The sequence below is a fragment of the Mastomys coucha genome, unplaced genomic scaffold (assembly GCF_008632895.1).
Source record: "Mastomys coucha isolate ucsf_1 unplaced genomic scaffold, UCSF_Mcou_1 pScaffold12, whole genome shotgun sequence".
Taxonomy (NCBI): Eukaryota; Metazoa; Chordata; class Mammalia; order Rodentia; family Muridae; genus Mastomys; species Mastomys coucha.
In genome coordinates this window covers 47538920-47558919 of record NW_022196894.1, presented here as the reverse complement: position 1 = coordinate 47558919, position 20000 = coordinate 47538920, and the positions used below count along the sequence as shown (strand labels likewise).

Genomic DNA, 20000 nt, shown 5'->3' with positions numbered 1-20000 from the left:
TAAAAGTACTCCATGCGATCACAACTGTCAGGACGTTGGTTTTCCTCTAACTGGGTAGGGACTGTGGTAGTTTTTGTTTTACTTTTCAAACTTAGGGGAGGAGAAGGAGGAGGAGGAGGAGGAGGAAGAAGAGGAGAGAGGCTGCAGGAGGTAGGAGGCAGGATACAGGAGGAAGGCGATGAGTGTTCAGCATGCAACAAAGAGACAACAGGTGTAAAACCCCCTCCCCGGGCCTTGCGAGGGCCTGACAGAGACACATGTTGCCATGCAGGAGACACACAGTTCAGATTTCAGTCTTGCTTTGTCATGCCTCCGATCAGAAAACATGAGAAGAAAACACTAGATTTTTTTTTTTTTTTTTTTTTTTGCCTTTAAACCAGAGGTCTGGAATACATATGTTACAACCATAGCTTTGAAGAGTTTGAGCACAGTGCTTTGAGAATAAGTCTGGCTCCTTTCTGCAACTGACACTACTGTGTCACAGGACCATGTTTAAAGAGGAGAAAAAGGTATTATATCTTGTAACACAAATCAAAGTAGCAGGACAGGACAGGGTGCAAAAAAAAAAAAAGTATTCAAAACCTGGGTGCACTGTACGTCAAAGGGTGTGTGTGTGAAGGATGGCAACCCCCAAGAATGAAGACACCAGTGCCATCGATATCATAGCACACAGAGGGGCCACACGGGATTTGCCCAACCACATTCATCTTTCTACTTCCGTCTCCATCACTATGACCCAGAAGTGGCAGTCTTGTTATTCAGCTAGCAGCGGAAGTGGCAAAGCTGCTGGCAACCTGAGTTTACTAAGGCTTGCTGGATACCACTGGTTTTCGTATGTATCTCTGGGTAACTAACCCTCAGGTTAGTGCTTGGCGAGTCTCACTTGGAATCGATTTAAACTCAGTGTTCAGAGACTCAAGGATCTAACAAAGCATCATTCTTGGAAGTTGCCCCTGAAACATTTGCCCCTAGTTGAATAGAAACAATAGAAAAATGGGATTTCAATTGGTTACACAGCACATCATGGTTTTTTTTTTTATTTTGTAAATTACAGCTGCTTTGAATATAAACTTAATGGTAGTAATCATTTATGGTTCAATGACATTTCTTCATGGATGAAAGTCAGTTACTGTTGCCTGTCCTTCCAGCTGTGAGTTGTGAAGGCCATGGTGCATAGACAACTGTATTCTTCCTCTTCTGACTTCCAAGTTACAGTCCGTCACTTCCTTTCACTTATTCTGGAAAACAGAAACATCGACATCTTGTCACTACTCACGCCAGCTTCCTATGCATTAAGACAGGATTTGTTCATAAAGCTTGAAACTGAGATATATTATATCAGAAATAATGAAAATGTATCTGTAAAGGTCACAGACAGAAATCAGGCAAATCATTAGCCTTTTCAGTTTGGTAAGTAAAATGCCAATGACATGGGAAAATAACATCAACACAGACTGATAACCTCGGTTTGCTGGGTAAGCTCAACAAAAGGCAAGAGATGTTGATTTTTCAAAGCAGAAGTTATTGATCCAAGAATAATATTCTATCATGTTCACTTTAGATTTACAGCATTCGGTTAATAGAAGTGAAACAGACTTGTGATCCGGCATAGGTAAAGAGGAAGTTCTTGGGAAGGTGCCCTGAACTTTGTTCAGGGTGATCTGCACGCCTCGAGTCCAGCGTGGACATCAGAAGACATAGCCCATAACAAAAATTTTAAAACCAAACTGTGATCAGCTAAACGTAGATAAATTCAGGGCGTTTTTCAAGGTCCTCACAGACCACCTTGTGTGCTACACAAACAAGTAAAAAACCAAAGTAATAAACAGTTCTTTATGGCATCTCCTGAAACAACGACTTAAAAAAAGTCATGTTTTAAAGACAATTAACAAAGAGGCACTGAAGGTTTTCACACTGGTTTTCTGCAAATGGAGAAAAGTTTATTTATTTATTTTTTTATCCCCTTACAGAAACCTGACAGCATGGTAGGTAGAAGAAAGAACATGATAGTCGAGAAACAAGACACAGAGGGTAAACATGATAAAACCATGCCAGGAATCCTGGCACAGTGTACATTTGTTCCCACTATAACAATATTTTTAGGTAGCAGCAGCTTGTGTAGCAAGACACACATTTAAAAGCTATGACAAAGCCTCTGTAACCATGGGACCACTCTGGACTTCCCGTTAAGCCAGAGCCTGTTTTAAATTTAGCTCAGCCAACACATGATCGAAGTGTTTTTAATCTTATGCAGAAGTTAATTGTGCTCTAGGGAAGAAGGCCTCCTCTGCTACCTGCAATTCTTGGTTAGGGAGGTGAGCAGGCAGGTCACGGGCTTTAAAGCAGGGAAACAGAAAGCGAAGCCTCTCGTGAGAAAGGATCCCTGGCAAGTACTGACGGCAGGAAGACATTTTTGAAAAAAAGAATATAAACACAAATGGGAGTTACTAAATGCCAATGGGGCTGGAGAATCATAACATATTACGGTTAAAAAATGTATATATAAAGGTGGAAAGTCACAGACTTCTTTGGGAAGAATTAACAAGTACATGTGTAGGTCATATTCAGGAGACATGCTGCTGTTGATCTGGAGTTCAGAAAAAGAGGGAACAGCTGGGTTGAGTAAAGAAGCCTCTTTCTCGTTAATCCTTTCCCACATGGTTGGGACTAAGTTCCTGCATGGAAAAGTATATGTCTTACCCCCAGTGTGACATGCAACAAAATCTCTCTACCACTATAAAAAAAAAACTCCGTCAAGGTGAGACAAATGCATGCCAGAATATCTGCACATCTTATGTAAGGCATTTTAAACATTCACTCAACAGGTGCACAGCCTGAAATGTGTGTAAGCAAACGCAGCCACTGCTCTGCTGAGGGCCCGGGGGTTCCCATCCAGGAGACACTATGAGTTCTGTTCTCTTTATCTGCCTACGGAAAAATGAGACTGTCACAGGTAAAAGAAAGCACGCAATACCAAACTAGATCGAAGGTGTAAACATCAAGAAACTTGGACACTCACCATTGAGTGTCCCTGTCAGTTTTTAAAAAAGTTGTAATTTCACTTTCTTTGTAAATGTCCGTGTGTCAACCAGTGCACAATCATGGGTGAGCTTTAAACTGTAACTGTCCATGCATCATCAACCAGTGCACAATCACATGCAAATTTTGTACTTACCGTCATTCATCATTCCTTTTGACTCTTTAAATGCTGAGGATTAGTAACAAGCAGGCAATTAGTCAGAAGGCAAGTTAGTAAGATTTCACAGTTAGAGATAATCTCAACATAAACAGATATGCCAACAACACCCCCCCCCAAGTATCCCTTAACTAGACAGCTAGACTCATTTGAGGCTACCGTTCATTGCAAAGCTCACACCCACAGCACCCACAAAAGCAAGCAGACTTGCTGGGGAATACAGATGCAGATTTACATAGAAAGTAAGTGACACATTTTGGTATCATTCCATAGTGGTAGCCTGTATTTTTCTAAAATTGACAAATTAGAAATCAGAAGCCACAGAGATGTTTCTTTACGGGGGGCGTGACATTTTATCTTGTCCAGTATAAAAAAGCTCAAGGACCCCCATGCCCAAATGTCACTCGGTATGGCAAGGGACAGTGAGAATGTACAAAAGCAACACTGCCAATTTCTGATGAATAGTCAAGAAAGAATCAAGAGATCAAGGCAGGAGAACATATGAACAAAAAGCAAGCAAACAGACAAAACTCCCAAACTAGATTCTTCCCAAGGGATTGGTGGGCATTCTAGTGTCTTTGAGGATCAGTTCAGATTACCATCTCCTAATAGACCCACACTACTAAGCTTATAATAATCACATACCGTTAAGGGGTTCCTCTACAGCTTTCTGGAAAATATTTAAAATACATTTATATAAAATGTATGTTACTTTATGTCTTTTATGTTAAAACTTACACTATCATTGAACTTGTATTATAAGTGGAGAACCCTATGGTCTAAAAGCAAAATAAGACAGCAAAAGATAATGAGACAAAGCTTCCCAAGGCTAGTTAATAGTTTAATAATAACTGTATTATTCTCTTAGTATTTTTTCTATGAATAATTCCCCACTCCACCCACCATTCTCAGTTCAAGAAATCCTTATAAAAGTATTAATGTACAAACATGCAAATTGCAGTAACAAAAAATACAGTTAAATAAGAGATGGTAGCGAAGCGGAATCATTTTCACATCATGCAAATTGAACTCAGTAACAGCAAGAAAATTGGTAGGATTTAATGGTCCATTGCTCAGGTTATCTCTAAGAGGCACTAGGAAGACTGTTAGCTGCTTATGGCTAACATAGCTGTGACTCCAGGCTCCTCAGAGTAAGAGGCAGAGGCAGTTAACACACTCTGCCCAAGCCCACCTTTTGGGCATGTCCTTAGAGTCCCCTTCAGATCCTAATTCCATGTAAGAACTCTCAGGCCTGTCACCATGGTGAGTTTATATGGTATTTTTTTTTCTCATATATTTCCTCCTGAGTTTGCTCTTTTTCTTACAATTTTCCCAAGGACGTTATGAAGGTATTCAAATACAATAAAGCCTTTAGGAAGGGAAAAAAGGTTGATAAAATGGTAGGTCATTGTTTGGAATGGATCTTTTCAACAACATATACCTTACAGACTATACTTTCTTGTGAAGTCAATTTAACACAAACTTCTCTTCCTTAGTGTCATGCTTGAAACTGTCACTCTATGAATTCACATCACACAAATCCAACAGATGGGGAGACATAGTGGAATCAGCTTCCTTCTGATGGAAGAGATAATTATATTCCCCCTCATAGATTCTGGATACATAAAGGGAGTACAGCCGGGCGGTGGTGGGCGGTGGTGGCACACACCTTTGATCCCAGCACTTGGGAGGCAGAGGCAGGCGGATTTCTGAGTTCAAGGCCAGCCTGGTCTAGAGTGAGTTCTAGGACAGCCAGGGCTATACAGAAAAACTATCTCGAACAAATAAATAAATAAATAAATAAATAAATAAATAAATAAATAAATAAATGGAGGGACACTTCTCCTATCAGTACTTAAATGCCTCAAGGTAAGTCTTAGGACACAATCAGACCTATTCATGAACAGGCCCTGAGATGACTTCAGCATTGCCTTAATTTGATGTCACATTAAGGAGAGAACGAAACAGTCCAATGTTCCAATCATCACCCCTCATTTTAACCAAACAACTGCTCCTAATTCATTTAATAAACTTGAACTTACCCTAGGAGGTTGTATAGTCCTCTGGTTGGAAGCTGGTATAAATAAAAACATGAATGCAACCAATGAGATACGTGAAGCAACTTAATACTTAATTTTAAGATAACATATTCAAGACTAAAACCAGAAGGTGCTAGAGACTGCAGTGCAGGAGTTCTAGCTTTGACCGTCTACTCGAAAACTGCGGAGGATTCGATTAAATGCACTGACAGGAGAAAAGTAAGCAAAAAGATCCCTACAGCAAGTAATAAACATAGATCACTCATGCGCACACGCCTCTCTCAAGTCAGATAGATACCTGTTATACCTCATGTTGAAAAGATGCTGTCAACTACTCAGTTCTACAGGGGTGCCATCTCTTTCTCCTTCTCAGCTGGGATGGCCGGAGTGGGGCAACGAGGGACTTCCCCTTGAGAGCATCTCTCTCAACACACTCTCCTTGTTCCTAACCAGCAGCCTTTTCTTCCTTTCTCTCATACCACCAGTCCTCAAAACTCTAGGCAGCTAGCAAGCTACAACACAGCATGATCCCCTCAATGCTCCCCCCCAGCTTAGAGCTCCCCCAGTTTGGTAGTTTCAGATCAAACCAGGGCCTCCTCCTCTGTATTCCTCCTTGGCATTTTGAGTTGCTCCCTCTACTGCTTCTGTACAGATTAGCTAATGAAGATGCAAGAACAGAGGGCAGAAACTAAATGACAAGAGGGAAAAGAAAAAGGAGAAAAAGAAAGAAAATTTCCTTGTAAAACCAGTTTCAGGAAGCAAAGCAGGTCTTAACACACAGCCAGTGTCCCAAAGACATGACCAGAATCAGCCTCTCAGCAACTCAGGATTCTTTTCCTACCCCACCCATCTCAGTTTAAGAAATCCAAGCTTCTCGGTTTTTAAACAATGCAAGCACTCTGAGAGCCACAGCAGAATACACAGTGTAGTTTTAAGACAGGAGCAAAGCAGAATAATTTCCAAGTCATTTTGGACTGCTGAGAAACAAAGTTAGGACTCATAGGATTCCACAGAAACCCAACTGGCTAGCATTCAAAGGCACGCCCAAGACAGCCACGGTCCCCTGCCCTGCCCATGCACACTCAGCAAGCATCGAAAGCTAATGAAGATCAGGCTTTCTCAAACAGGAAAACTGCAGCCAACGGGCCATACGTATCACGTTACCACTGGAATTAGAAGAGGTTAAATAAAAACAACTAGAAACTTAGGGATAAGGGTGACAGGTTTAAAAAGAAAACAGAAAGAAGGCAAGGAAGAATTTGGAGTGTAGAGCTCCTGGTAGGAAAGAAAGAAGCAGCTATGGAACGAATCACACAGTGAAGCCAGAGATTGGGAGCAAAACTCAGTCATTCTTGAAGTATATAAATTGAACTCAAGTAAGTGCTCAGCTATAAATGAGGCATTTACACCATCCCCCACTGAGGCTCAGGGAACATTGGGGAAGAGAGGGCAGAAGGAATACAGCAGCTTTCTGACTGCTATCTTCTGGGCATGCTACACACATCCTAACCATGACCCAATGCAACTACACTTGCCTACAATACATCTAAACAAGAAGCCAGGCGTTATTGGGGAGGAACCCAAGGGGCCTGGGGCCTGACCATCAAAGGGATGGCCAACGATAGATTCTGAGCACTGCAGAGGCATTCCCTCAGTTGAATAAATACTCATGAACCTGTCAGGCTCCAGTAGACAGTTCCAAACTCGTGGTCACATAGATGGCCCTGGTTAAACCAACTGGGTCTTAAAACAGAGTAGCTCATGAATACAGCAAAAAGATTTGCAGGGAGGAGAGTGGGTTGATTGGGTGCTGAGGAAAGGGCATGTGGCGGGCGACAGTAATCAGAATGTATCGTATATATACGTGTATGAGAATGTCGAAGGACACATTCAGTGATAAAAGACTAAGCACAGTAGTGTGTGCACAGATTCAAAACTAGAAAGAAAAAAAAAAACGTAGGGAAGACAGATGTGTGCTGCTCTCCACCTTGCTCAGAGAGGTTTCTGTTTGCAGTGGTTTGTTAATGGTGAATGCAGACTCAGCAGAAGCCAAAGTGCTGAGTCAGTGACCGGATGCTCAGCCACAGATGGGCCCTCTATCTCCACCCATGGCCCAGTGAACATCTAGGAAGACAGAACTGAAAGAGCTGGAGGGTGGAGAGGAGAGCTGAGAAATGCTGCCTTTAGGACACGAACTCACTCACAGACACACCCATCTCACAGCAGATGCAGCTGGTTACCCAAGAACTGCATAAGATCCAGCCAACCAAAATTCCATCATGGTTGGGGGAGGGCTCATAGGACCTCTGTCTCTAGATAATGAGCTATTGGCAGGTGATGGCTGCAGAGGGAGAGAGAAATCAGTTTACTCTGGGGATGTGGCTCCACTAATTGGACTTAGGAGACTATCATTATCATCATTATGATTACTGGCAAAAGTACTGCCATACACATGTGGTCAGCATTAACTGGACTACAAAGACTATCAATAATAATAATAATAATAATAATAATAATAATAATAATAATAATAATAATTTTAAATAAAAAAAGGAAGACATGGAGTCAGAAGGAAAATGGGTTAATGGGTCCCAGGGAGAGTTGGCAAACAGTTGGGGGTCTATATGATCAACACACATTGTGTACATATATGAATATTTCAAAAGATAAATAAGGACCAATAATCATAAAGATTTTTAGAAAATTAAGAGCCATTATTTTATGTTTATTACAATTGTGTATACACATGTGTATGTACATATATACATACACATGTAGTTTAAATGAAGTCATGCTACTTGCGGTAACAATACTCCCCCCAAAAGCAACAGACCATGTACCAAAAACCCCACTACAAGGCACGAGAAACCTTTCGAGTTGTTGATTATGGGAGTTCAAGGACTCCCCAAACAATATAAGCTATTGCCATGGCCTTTGGTTAACCCCCCAAAATGGCAGGTAAGACCCTACTGCTGAAGACACACATACTTTGGACTCAGGACTTGGAGGAATAAAGCTAGATCAACCTGCAAGTCTCTTTTTTAAAGACTAGATCTGAGGGTACAGCAAGAAGCTATGAACGCTGCCAAAGCAAAACACAATCCTGCCTGCCCAGATATAACAGTCATACAAGATAGACCCCAAGGTATGATAATGGCACTTCTGTACTGAGGGTAACTAGCAGTTAACTAGATATAAGGCCTGACTAGTAGGAGGGAATTCATACTTGACATGGTTAATCCTAGCCAACTACCTGTGGCTGGTAAGGCCAAGGACCCAGAAGAGAACCTATTCTTGCTACTTCACCTAAAGCAGGCCTGTGTTCTAAAAACTTATCCTTCTACTCACAGATAAGTGTAGTTCCCACTCTCTTTCTGAAGCAAATGAACATGATCACAGAAATAACTAGTCAATACACAGAGGACAACTGACCATATCAGGGGTGCCTAGCCAAAACTGATTAAGCTACAAAATAATCCCTATACCTACAGTTTAGCATACAGGTTAGCAAAACTCTAGAAGAAGGGGGCAGAAAGCCTGTTAAAATCAGATGGCCAGGATGTTTGCTGCAGCATTTTGTGTAATGTACATGACTCCTCTAGTGTGTCTTTTATATGCTAGGGAAGCTGCACCCATTAAATCTAAACAATACGGTTGCCTAAACAAGGCCTGCATAACGACTGCACCAGTTGGCATGACAACATGAGTAGGGGAAATCTCACAGGATCCTGCCCCTCAGTGAAGAGCTGCAGGCAACTCATGACTACTGAGAGAAGAATCAGTCAGTCCTCTTTGGGGATAAGCCTCCTCTGGATGACTGAATCCCAAGGACTCAGTCACAGACACATACATATGGGCAACCCTAAACGAACTCAGCAGGTTGGGCTTACAAATTTACATTACCTATTCATAAAATAATTAAAGAATATGAGGCCACAGATTTGAGGCAGGAGTATTAGGAAGGAGAGGCAGGGTAGAAATGAAATAAATACAGTATTCACATAAAATGAGAGAGTGTTACTTAAAGAGAGGGGAATGCATCCTAAAGATAACTCCTTGGCTTTTGGTGGTCTGTACTGCTAAAATTATACTGCTAAAGTGTTCTGATCTGAGGCTGACTAAAGAGCAATTAATCTTTCCTACCAACATCTTTGAGAATGAAATCAATTGAAACTTCTTTTTCTTTTTAAAAAAAATTACCGCTAACTGCAAGATTTCGAAGTATCAATTTTCCTCAAGAAATCTGTCTGTTGATATCAGAAGGACCATTGAAGGAAAGCTCACTATTTAGAAAAAAATGAGGAAGTAAACCATACCCCGCCCCCAGGAAATAGTGTTTGACTCTCATAAATATATAAATATTTCAGTAGAGATTCTTCCCAAGCTGTTCTTCACCACTAGTGATGAGTGTACCCCAGGACAAACATACTGTATCTCACTGATGAATCCTACATTTTGTATAATGCATATGCCTGACTACTAAAAGTGAAATATAAATGAAATTTTGAAAAACAAAATAGGGACCTAAAGGTGAAAATGAGATGGCTGCTAACAATGAAGAGTGTAGGACCGGATGCCAGCGACCATGAGGGACAGCAGAGCGGCAACCAATGCTGGTTACTGAGAGCAGTGGGACGGTTCAGGTGTGCCTCGTCCTACCAACCTCTACACCATCTGATGTCCTTTCCTGTGAAGTCAGTTACACACCGGGCCTCATGAGCTCTGTGTGTCTCTGAGAGCCATGGATGGCTTAATGAGTGACCTTCATTGTGGTAGCAGTCAGGGAGGGTTTGTTCCTCGAATTCAAGCAAAAAGCCAACCTCTATTCGAAGTGGCAGAGAGTGGTAGAGAGTGGACGAGATCTACCACACCCAATAGGCTCCCCAGTAAACTAAGCTGAGTTAGATAGAACATTGTGACCATCAGGACCATTGGTAATACAAAGTGTTCTTGTTTAGCAGTTTCCTCTCAGAATAAAAGCTCCTCCATCCTACAGGGAAGCTCCCTAGGCTCAAGGAGTCAAAAAAAAAAAAAAAAAAAAAAAAAAAAAAAAAAAAAAAAAAAAAAAGGTTTCTTCTGGAAGTCCTTGAAACTGACCAGATTCACTAGGTCACTAGGCTCCTCCCTCTCCAGCTTCTAAGAACAATAAAGACTGTTGCTCTTCACTCTCAGACAAGCTGTGCTGCCTGGATGAGACTCAGACCAGAGAAGCTGCCTAGAAAAACAGATCATCCGAGCTGCAGGGAAGAAGGTCAGAGCAACTGAGCTGTCTGCACAGGACACCCCAACCTACACAGTGCCCAACCTACTGAGCTTCCTGAGGTTTGGGTAGGGTTCCGGTTTTCACTGGCCTTTGGCCACCCATGCTGGAGTGGGCTTTTGGTAGTGCCAGTGTTTCTGAGTAGTTCCTGCTCCTGTAAGTAACCCCAATAGAACTCACTGGATCCCCAAATTGGATTTTGGGGTTATCCGTGCTTTAGCTGCCACTGTTTTCCTATGCGGGAAATCTTTTCATCTCAGGAATACTGCATACAACAAGGGTCAGAGATAACATTTCAGAGTTAGATTTGCGCTCATAAATGTGTTCATCGTAAGTAATTCTTAAGGTGCACTCTGTCGCACTAGCTTCCTGTCCACTAGCACTAGATGGCTGCTAAGTTCTCCCTTTCAAGTCTAATTTGGCTAGCTCACTTTGAAACAGAACTATAGGAACAGTGGCTGTGAGGGACACTAGTCAGTCACGCTCCTCGAATGTTATAGCACTAACTGTGCGGGAGTTAATTTTACCTGGGTTAATTTTCTCTAATGGCGGTGTAAGCCATGTGATGATTGGTCTGTTGCTATCATGTGGCATGAGTCCGGGCATTGGCAGTCATCTTTTCTTTTTAAACTCAAAACTCAAAAGCTTTAAGACTTCTACACGTGCTTACTCGCAGTCTTGCAATGATTCTTGGTATGCTGCTCTCACTCTAAAATACCTGACTACACTCCATAAATACATTTTCAGGCTTTCGATTCCTCGGGAACAATTTTTCTAGTGATTTATATACAGCTTGTAAACATAGCCGAGAAAAGATATGTGAATAATTATACACACAATATATGTGCGCTTCTGTATCATTTCAGAATGCCTGAGACGCTGCGGCAGATGCAGGGCTGACTCCCAGCAAGTGGAGCTGAATCAGAACAGCTGTACCTGCCCTTAGACTGCCGTCTAGTAATGGCTCTAAAACCAAACAACCCTGTGCCATGCAAATAATGACTACAGCTGCTCTATACCAAAACAAGCTCTGCCATCGTGAGTGCAGCTAGTTTCTGTTCTTCTTTCTTATGTGCTCATATCAAGTTAAAATTCTCTGACTTCAGACAATTAAAATCCTTCTCATAAGAAGAAAGTACAATACAATTTAAAAATTCTATTTTGCTATAGAAAGCAAACATTAAAAATCAGATCCCTTAAAATTGCAATTAAGGGTACAAATTTAAACTTGGAAGTCATAAAAAAATAGAAAAGTTATGATTATCACAGGGATATTAACTAACTTTAGAAAGAGAACTTTTTAAAAAAAAATATCTGAAGATTTTATTGCATTCAAATCAAAAGTCACCCATTTCTACAATGGTGTCTGCAACCAGGCAGGAATTATTTTGGAAACATGACTTTCAATTTCTGATAAGAATGTTCAAATTTGCAACCTTAATGCTATGAATGTTTAGATTTAAGCAGTCAGAACACATAAGCAAAGCACATTCACTGTCCTAGTCTACCACAGTATCTACAGAGCAGTCATCCTGTACCTTCTCTTCTTGCCTTTCAACTGACCGAAGGTGTCTCTCTCCACTCTGGTGTCAGACAAGTTGATGTGAAAAGTTAATTTAGGATAGGCTCAAAGTGTCAATAAAACTACTAAATTCTTATATAACATATATAGTATATTTATCTAGCAAATCATCATAAAGAAAACATTTGGATGCTTTGATTTCACTTTCATTTTGCTTTAATTTAACACGGTAATATGGACAATTACTGTGGCTTTATGAGCTTTACAGAGCTATAAGCCATGGAGAAAGTTCGAGATCAGAGGCAGAAGGCAGCCACTGGACAATGGCAATGCTCATGGCAGCTACACTGAACAGAACTCTTGATCAGATATGGAAGCCTGGAAACAAAAGGATGCATTCCAGATAGAGAGGAAAAACATACGAGCGGAGAGCTGCCCACCAGCCAGACACCTAAGCCCACTGCGTCTGAGCTGTGGGAATGCTGCAGGTCACATACTGTTCTTAGCATTCATGGGAACAACCGAATCAGCAGTGTCAGCTCTCAAGTCCAGACAGAGGCTGATTGGAAGACTAACAAAAATAGAATATGCATCTGAATTCAAGGCATCAGAGTCAGCTCTGGTACGCCAGTCTGCTACAGATGTCTGAACTGTGCTTTGATGTGGCATAAAGTCGGAAGATTCAGCAAGGTACAACTAAGGCTTAGGTCACACAAACTAAAGGCAAGCTGACTTTGGAGTATTTCAGTTGTTTACATAAAAGAATTAAAGAGAAAAGTATATATATATTTTTTTTCTCATATATATATGCACACACACATATATATATATATCAGATCACATTTCATGATCAGAGATTAAGAAATAAAGTTCAGAAATAAAGGTGAAAACCTTTTTGAAAGTCTTATGTAAATACTAGGAAAAATGTACTGACTATACTATTCAACTTTTTGTATCCATTTTTAGAAGTTCATCTAAGAGCACATTGGACACACTGATTTGTTCCAATGACATAACTTTCCTTGTCCCCTGGTGAAGAGTGTGGTGTATTTCATAAAAATAACAAACTACTTCTTTTAAGAGAGACTCATAAATCCTATGGCCAGGGTCAGGTGTGGCCTACGCAAGGCACACTCTAGTTCAGGCATCACTAAAAGCACTTATCTATGTCTATACGTATTCATAATAAGAATGCAGAAACCCCATATTTGAGATTGACACATTTAGCACCAAGTGCTGAACCCAAGTCCACACTTACTAGAAGCTGATTTTAAAGGCAGTAAAATCTTGAATTTAAAGATTTCTTTTAATATACTGGTTTTTCACCAGAAGCATTTTAAAGTAGTGCAGTGGAAATCATTGCATATTAAATACAGACATGAGAGGCTTTAATTTTCAGTTCCTTTCTCTGGAGGGGTGTCTCTGCATGTAAGCAGTGTATCCAGAGAGCAGAGACAAAGATAAGGAGCTCCACAAGAGGAACCTGGACCATGGACGGACCTTTCATACTAATTAAATTGGAGCCTCCAAAGGTATCCTCTCTTGCTTATAAAAATAAATTTGATTCCTCCCAATACACTGAGCCATTTTCTTTCTTAGTTTGTGACTCAAACTGCATAAATCCATGTGCCTACTCCCTCTTTAATTGGCATCTCTCCAATTATATTTTTTTTTCATTTTTGGAGACATCAATAGGGTTCTATCCCCAGCTGGAGGGATGCGCAAAATCCATTTTCTAAATATCTGAAACTCTTTGCAGAGGCTTAAAAAGTAAGATTCACTTACCGACAAACTTCATATAAACTAGTCCAAGTAATTCTGCTAGAGCTATGATACCCAAACCTGAAATCAAAAGGGGGCCGTGCACTGGTTCACAAGCTGTAGAAACAAATGAAATATTGTTAGAAATGCATATAAAGTAAAGAAATCTTAACCTACAGGAATCAACAATAACTAATAATATCAAGTATATTTGTTCTTTAGGTGTGGTTGTAGAGTCCCAACTCTAGACTTACATACTAGGCAAGCAGTACTACCACTGAGCTATACCCCAGCATATGCCAGCTTGAAGGATATTATGTTTTATTCTAATGACCAGTAAAACTTTTATCTTCATGTACACAGTATACAAATATCTTTAGTACTAGCTCACTAAAATAGCTTAGTTATTAATAAGAAAGAAAGAATTTTTAACAATGTATTCAATTTAACAATGTACCAAGATTAGTGAAAAATAAAGTCAAGGTAAAATCAAAGAAAAGTGAAGTCAAAGGCGCCACTCAAGCAGAGGCTGGCTATCTGACGAGTTCTCCCACAAACACAGGCACCATAGCTGGCTATGAGAGCGGTCATCTCAGAAGCTGGATATAGGCAGCATTCTTGGAGCAATGGGAAAAATACTATTTATACTGGTGTGTGTGTGTGTGTGTGTGTGTGTGTGTGTGTCTATCTGTGTATCTATTTGTGTATCTCTCTGTGTGTGTGGCAGGGAGGGAGTGTTGAAAACGAAAGGCTGAAATTCCAAATGCTGAAAAATACATGAGAAAAGCAAAATATCCCTCCCTCATGGTGTTACCAAACAGAGTTTGCCAGTTTACTACAAAAATTAACTGTACCTTACCACACAATGCAAAAATTACAGCCCTTGGTATTTAGCCAACTAGAGCTGAAAATTTATATCCACAAAAACACATGCTCATTGATATTTACAGTAGCTTATTCATCTGTCATGAAGAGAGGAAAGCGACCAGGGTGGCCCCTCAGTAGGTGAATGCAAAATACTAAACACATTATGGCAACAATATTTTCCAGCACTAATGAGCTATTAAGCTATAAAAAGACATGGCTGAAATTTGAGATTCATATTTAAAAATGAAGGAACCCATATGAAAAGGCACACACATAACCTCCGGATTGTGTGTAGACAAGGTCTCTGCTTTCCTCATGGTATGAATCCAGCTCTAAGGCTTTTTGAAAAACACAAAACTACGTGGAAAGTTAAAAAGGTCAATGATGTCAGGGTCAGGAGGAGAGACAGATGAACGAGAAGTACATGGCGGAGATTACTCTACTTGACATCACAATGGGCATGCACGTCACTGCACATCTGTCATAGCCACAGAAAGTACTGTACGACACCAGTTACCAAGTGTGATATAAGCTATTAATGTGGGGTGGGAATGATTGTCTCTGTGTTGGTTCATCCACTGCACCAGTGAGAATGCTTAGGGAAGCTGTGTGTCTATGGGGAATAGAAAAAGGGTAGTATAGATGGTAACTCTCTGTACTTTCCACTAGGTTTTTCTAGGTACCCACAGCTATTCTAAAAGACAAATCTAGTTAGGAAGAAGAGAAGAGAAGGAGGAGGAGGAGGAAGAAGAGGAGGAAGAGAAAGAGGAGGAGAAGGGGGAGGACGAGGACAAGAACGAGGAGGATGAGGAGGACGAGGAGGAGGGAAAGCAAGAGCGGTAACCTAGCTGAAACTCAGCTCAGAAACACAGAAGAGTATGACTCACCCATGATGCAGAGACACAGCCCAACCACAGCAAGGACGTAGCCCAGCACTTGAGTGATCAATATGGCAATGGTGAAAGAGGTCATTCCAAAAGCTGGGGGAGGAAAAGGATATAACAGAAACGTGTTAAGAACTCTGATGTAGCAATCAGTCCTGGGGACATTGGACACACTCAAAGATGGACTGCAGTCCCGCGCCACAGAACATTTCCCAGCTAACCTTCACATAGGAATGTCAGCTCCAGACTCACACGTACTGCAAGCTTTTACTGTCAGGCGTCTGAGAGTGACTGGAAGTTTTTACGAAAGTCCTGAAGCAAGGTTGTTGTTACATTTGTAAGTTGTGTGGTATGAATGGCTTACACACACACACACACACACACACACACACACACACACACATACACACACACACACACACATACACACACACGGCTTCCACACGCACATGCACAAAACTGTTCTGAGGGGGAGAAAAACCTAGCACACAAACATAACCTCTATACTCTGTGGGTGGACAAGAGCTGGGCCTTTCTAATGAACCTTTGAAAACAGCCCAGGGACTCAGTGCTAAATCAGACTCTTTAACAGTAACAAAAATATGACCTTGACTTATTTTTAAATGCACAAAAATGATACTGATTACAGTTAGAATAGCTATACAATTCGGTGTAACCAATGCCTCTGAAATTCATGACTTATAATCCCACCTCACAGAACCAGTCTTTCTACTGCAAAGGTTTACTAAAAGAGGAAAAAGAGTGCTTCTAATACTGACTTAACAGTTACAAAAGCCCCCAAATAAGAACATGCAATAGCCATTAAAAATTATACACCGCACTTCAAAATTACACCAGTGCCATCAAATATGCAGGAAAACTGCTTTCTACAAAATAATTTTTGAGAGACAGAGCAACCTAAAAATTAATCTGTATGGGAAATGTCAGTAAGAATACAATGGACAATGGAATAAAGAGCTTTTACTGAACTGTTACAACCATACAAGAATATTTTCACCAAGTATTTTTTCATTTTTAAGGAAAAAAGCAAAAATCAGACTGTAAGAACAAAGACTCACCTGTCATAAACACATTGTACTGAAGTAGTATGAGTATTCCCGTAGAGATTACAATGAGGCCAAGTCCAGAAGCATTCTTCACTGGCTTTTCTCCTGTTTGTCAATACATACATTTAAGGTATTTTCTTATGTACTTCTTTGTGAAGTTATATACTTATTCTACTGAATGTTTTAATCTCAGTGCTACCTTATAAACTGTGAAAGGCTTAAAATGTCTTCTTTAAGTCCATGCAAAGTAATTAATTCTTATTTTATCATTTAGGGCCAAACTAAAGGATCCATGTCTCGACATGTTGAATCTTTTATTTGTCTTTAACTCTTTAACCACCTTACATGATTATTCCAGATGACAGACTTGGACTCACCTTGCACCATACATTCTCAGTATTTTGTCTGTCCCCCAAGCCGAATCACCTACTGTCTACTGATTTCTTCACCTCCCAGGCCTGGATGCAAACACAGCTGCCAAATCTGTCCCAAAGATCCTCCTGTGCTGAAGCGTCCCCAAGAGACGGCAGTGGCATAGGCACTGGCATGCTATGGTCTGCCATGGTGAGCCCCGGGCTTTGCTTTCCTTCCCATCTTCTTCCTGCTTCTATTTCCCACTCGCACTTCCCCCTCTCAGCTGCAACAAGTACTTCAGACAGACATAGCTCCTGGTTCATGCCCATTTCCACATCTTAGCCAGAGAGTTCTGCCTCCACAGTGGATTAAATGGAGGCTTATGGTTCCTGTCCCTGGGAACCATGAATATGACCTCCTGTGTCAGAATAAATACTGAATGCGAAAAGATACGCTACTAAGTTAAGGATGGAGAAAGAAGATCTGACCTGAACTGAGTGAGTGCCTGAATACCCAGTTAGTGTACTTGTAGGGGGATCAGGAAGGAGGACCTCCTACACACAGAGGTCAGCAGGAGGCCGTGACAGAACTACTCTACTAGCTAAGTACTGTCTGTCAACACCAGAAGCTAGAAGAACAAGGACAAGGACTCTTCCCCAGGGTCCCTAGAGGGGGAAACAGCCCTTGAGAGAGAGAGAGAGTTCACACCACTTGCCACAATCAGTCACAGCAGCCCTAAAATCCAATACACACCCCCTTGGGATGCTGGCTTACCTCAGCCCACAGCCCTGATCCTGGTACCCACGCATCTTACCTGGGATGAGAAGAATGGCTCCAACAACCACGATGACTGTGAGCACCAGCCCAGCGACGAGCAGCAGAATGATTCTCTTATTCGTACGGCTGGATTTATATTTGAGTGCTTAAAAGAAAAACAAAGAATTATGTAACTCAGTCGCAAGCGATGCCATTTCTGTAACATACAATGTGAGAGAGAAACTGACAACTCTGTGTATGGGAGAACCCCCTGAAGCACCACTCCTTACTCCTTACCCCTACCCTCATGCATTTTCCTAAGTCATGGCCATGTGAATGTGGATGCTGAAGGGGTAGGTGATATTTTATTCCCTGAACTTTATACAATCAAACTACATACAGAAGGCCTTCTAAATTGAGGCATCATTAAGCCTTTTCACATCTTCCCCCCAAGCAATGGATCTACGCATAGAATATGGCAGAATACCTGGACCCTACTAGATGTCAGAAGAGTCCTCACTTGCCTACCTAGCAATCAATGTGCTCCCAGACAATTTCAATTTTCCTCCAAGGAGCAAAATCACCCCAAATTCAAAACACATCAGAGCCACACACAATGCTGGGAAGAGAAAGCTACATAGAGAGAAACACTGAGAAAACAAATGTCCTTTTAAAAAACTTAGTGAGACACCTAGAAATCTAGGTAATGCAATTTGAAAATGAGAATAGAATAAGCAATAAACAAATCATATCCTTGTAAAGTCCAAATGGAGAAAGATCCCTAAAGCCTTCAACTAAGACACTGAAATAAAAACACTGCCAGGCTTCAAGAGGATTCATGGTGGGCATCGCTGATCCTGAGGCAGGCTCAGTCTCAGGTGCCATTTCCCTCGATGACACAAAATATTCCAAATGATAGGTCTCACACAATTTCTTTAGTTTTCTATTGGCCTTTTGGGTTTGTTAATGATGATTTTTTTTTTTCATAAAAAAAAGAAGGAAAGAAGGAAGGAAGGAAGGGGGAAGGAAGGAAGGCCATTAAAGGCCACTGAGGAACAGAGAGCTGCAGGATGAGAGACTGACATGCTTCTAGTGCCACCTGCAAACTGATATCCTGCTTGCTGGCAACCAAGGGGGTCTGAGCGTTTGACTCAGAAGTGCCCCTCACAGGCTCCAGCATTTGAATACTAGGTGGTGCTGTTGTGGGGGAGGGATAATGCAACTTCTAGGTTATGGAGCCTTGCTGGAGGAAACAGGTCACTAAAAGCAGGCTTTAAGAATTTATATATCTCCCCCTTTCCGGGTCTCTCTTTCTCTCCCTCACCCTCTCCTTCTCCCTCCTTGTATCCCTCCCTCCCTCTGCTTTGTTTAAAGCTGAAGACGTAAGCTCTCTGCTTCATGGCTGCCATATATTTCTGCCATTATGAACTTTCCCTTTCGAACCATAAGCTAAGATAAATTTCTCTTTCTTCTTTAAATTGTTTTTAAGTCATGATATTTTTTTATCACAGCAACAAAAATTAACTAATACAGGGGGGAATTGTTTTAAACATTGTATTTGGTTTTAATTTTCTTCTACTGAAATGATGAACAGATTAAATACAACAAAATCGGGAAAGTACTTAATGACCATAATAAAAATCTATCATGGAGACACCTGAAGACTTTTATTACTCTACTGTTGTAGTTCCTTTACTGTTGCTGTGATAAAACACTCTCACTAAGAACAACTAAGGAGAGAAAAGGGCTTATTTCAGCTTACTGATTACTGAGGAGCATAAGGGAAGGAACTCAGGAACTTGAAGCAAAAATCAGGGGGGTACACTGCTTGCTGGCTCCTCACACTTACCTAAATGTCTTATGAAGCCGAGGACCACATCTGCACAGGGAATAGTGTTGCCCAGAGTGAGCTCAGCTCTCCTACATGAATTATCAATCAAGACAATTCAGCACAGGCCTATCTGATCTGGGCAATCCCTCAACTGTCCCTTCTCAGGTGACTTTAGGCTGTGTCAAGCTGACAGTTAAAGCTAAGTAGGAGAAGCTCCTCCTACTTGTTCTTTTGATTCCAGTCTCAGTTCTAGTCCCTTCTGAAGGAGCCAGTGGTCCACTGACACTCTTAGGAACCAGAGCACATCATTTGGCAAGATCTCTGGGCTTTGGTTTAGTTGGTTACTTCTATCCAGCCCTGAAGCTCACAAGATAACTGTTCAGTCCCATCCCTGTCTCCTCAGAAGTTTTCATAGCTTCCCTACTTTCTTTTTTTTTTTTTTAATTAGGTATTTTCTTTATTT

The 20000-nt window shown here is 41.1% G+C and overlaps 1 protein-coding gene across 6 annotated transcripts in view; it reads right to left on the bottom strand.

Moving 5' to 3' along the window:
• LOC116085971 (leukocyte surface antigen CD47) overlaps window positions 1–20000 on the bottom strand; it is a 59941-nt gene that overhangs the window by 2808 nt on the left and 37133 nt on the right. For 2 of the 6 annotated variants that reach the window (XM_031364038.1, XM_031364041.1), the window contains 8 exons: window positions 17765–17872; window positions 16609–16701; window positions 15533–15625; window positions 13803–13895; window positions 5239–5270; window positions 3842–3866; window positions 3176–3208; window positions 1–1238 (listed from right to left, as the gene is read on the bottom strand). The exon at window positions 1–1238 is cut by the window's left edge and continues 2808 nt beyond it. In XM_031364038.1, coding sequence (XP_031219898.1) covers window positions 1234–1238; window positions 3176–3208; window positions 3842–3866; window positions 5239–5270; window positions 13803–13895; window positions 15533–15625; window positions 16609–16701; window positions 17765–17872 — 482 coding nt within the window. In that variant the 3' untranslated portion in view covers window positions 1–1233. The remainder of the gene's footprint in view (window positions 1239–3175; window positions 3209–3841; window positions 3867–5238; window positions 5271–13802; window positions 13896–15532; window positions 15626–16608; window positions 16702–17764; window positions 17873–20000) is intronic. The other 4 variants (XM_031364040.1, XM_031364044.1, XM_031364039.1 and 1 more) reach the window with 3 other exon arrangements.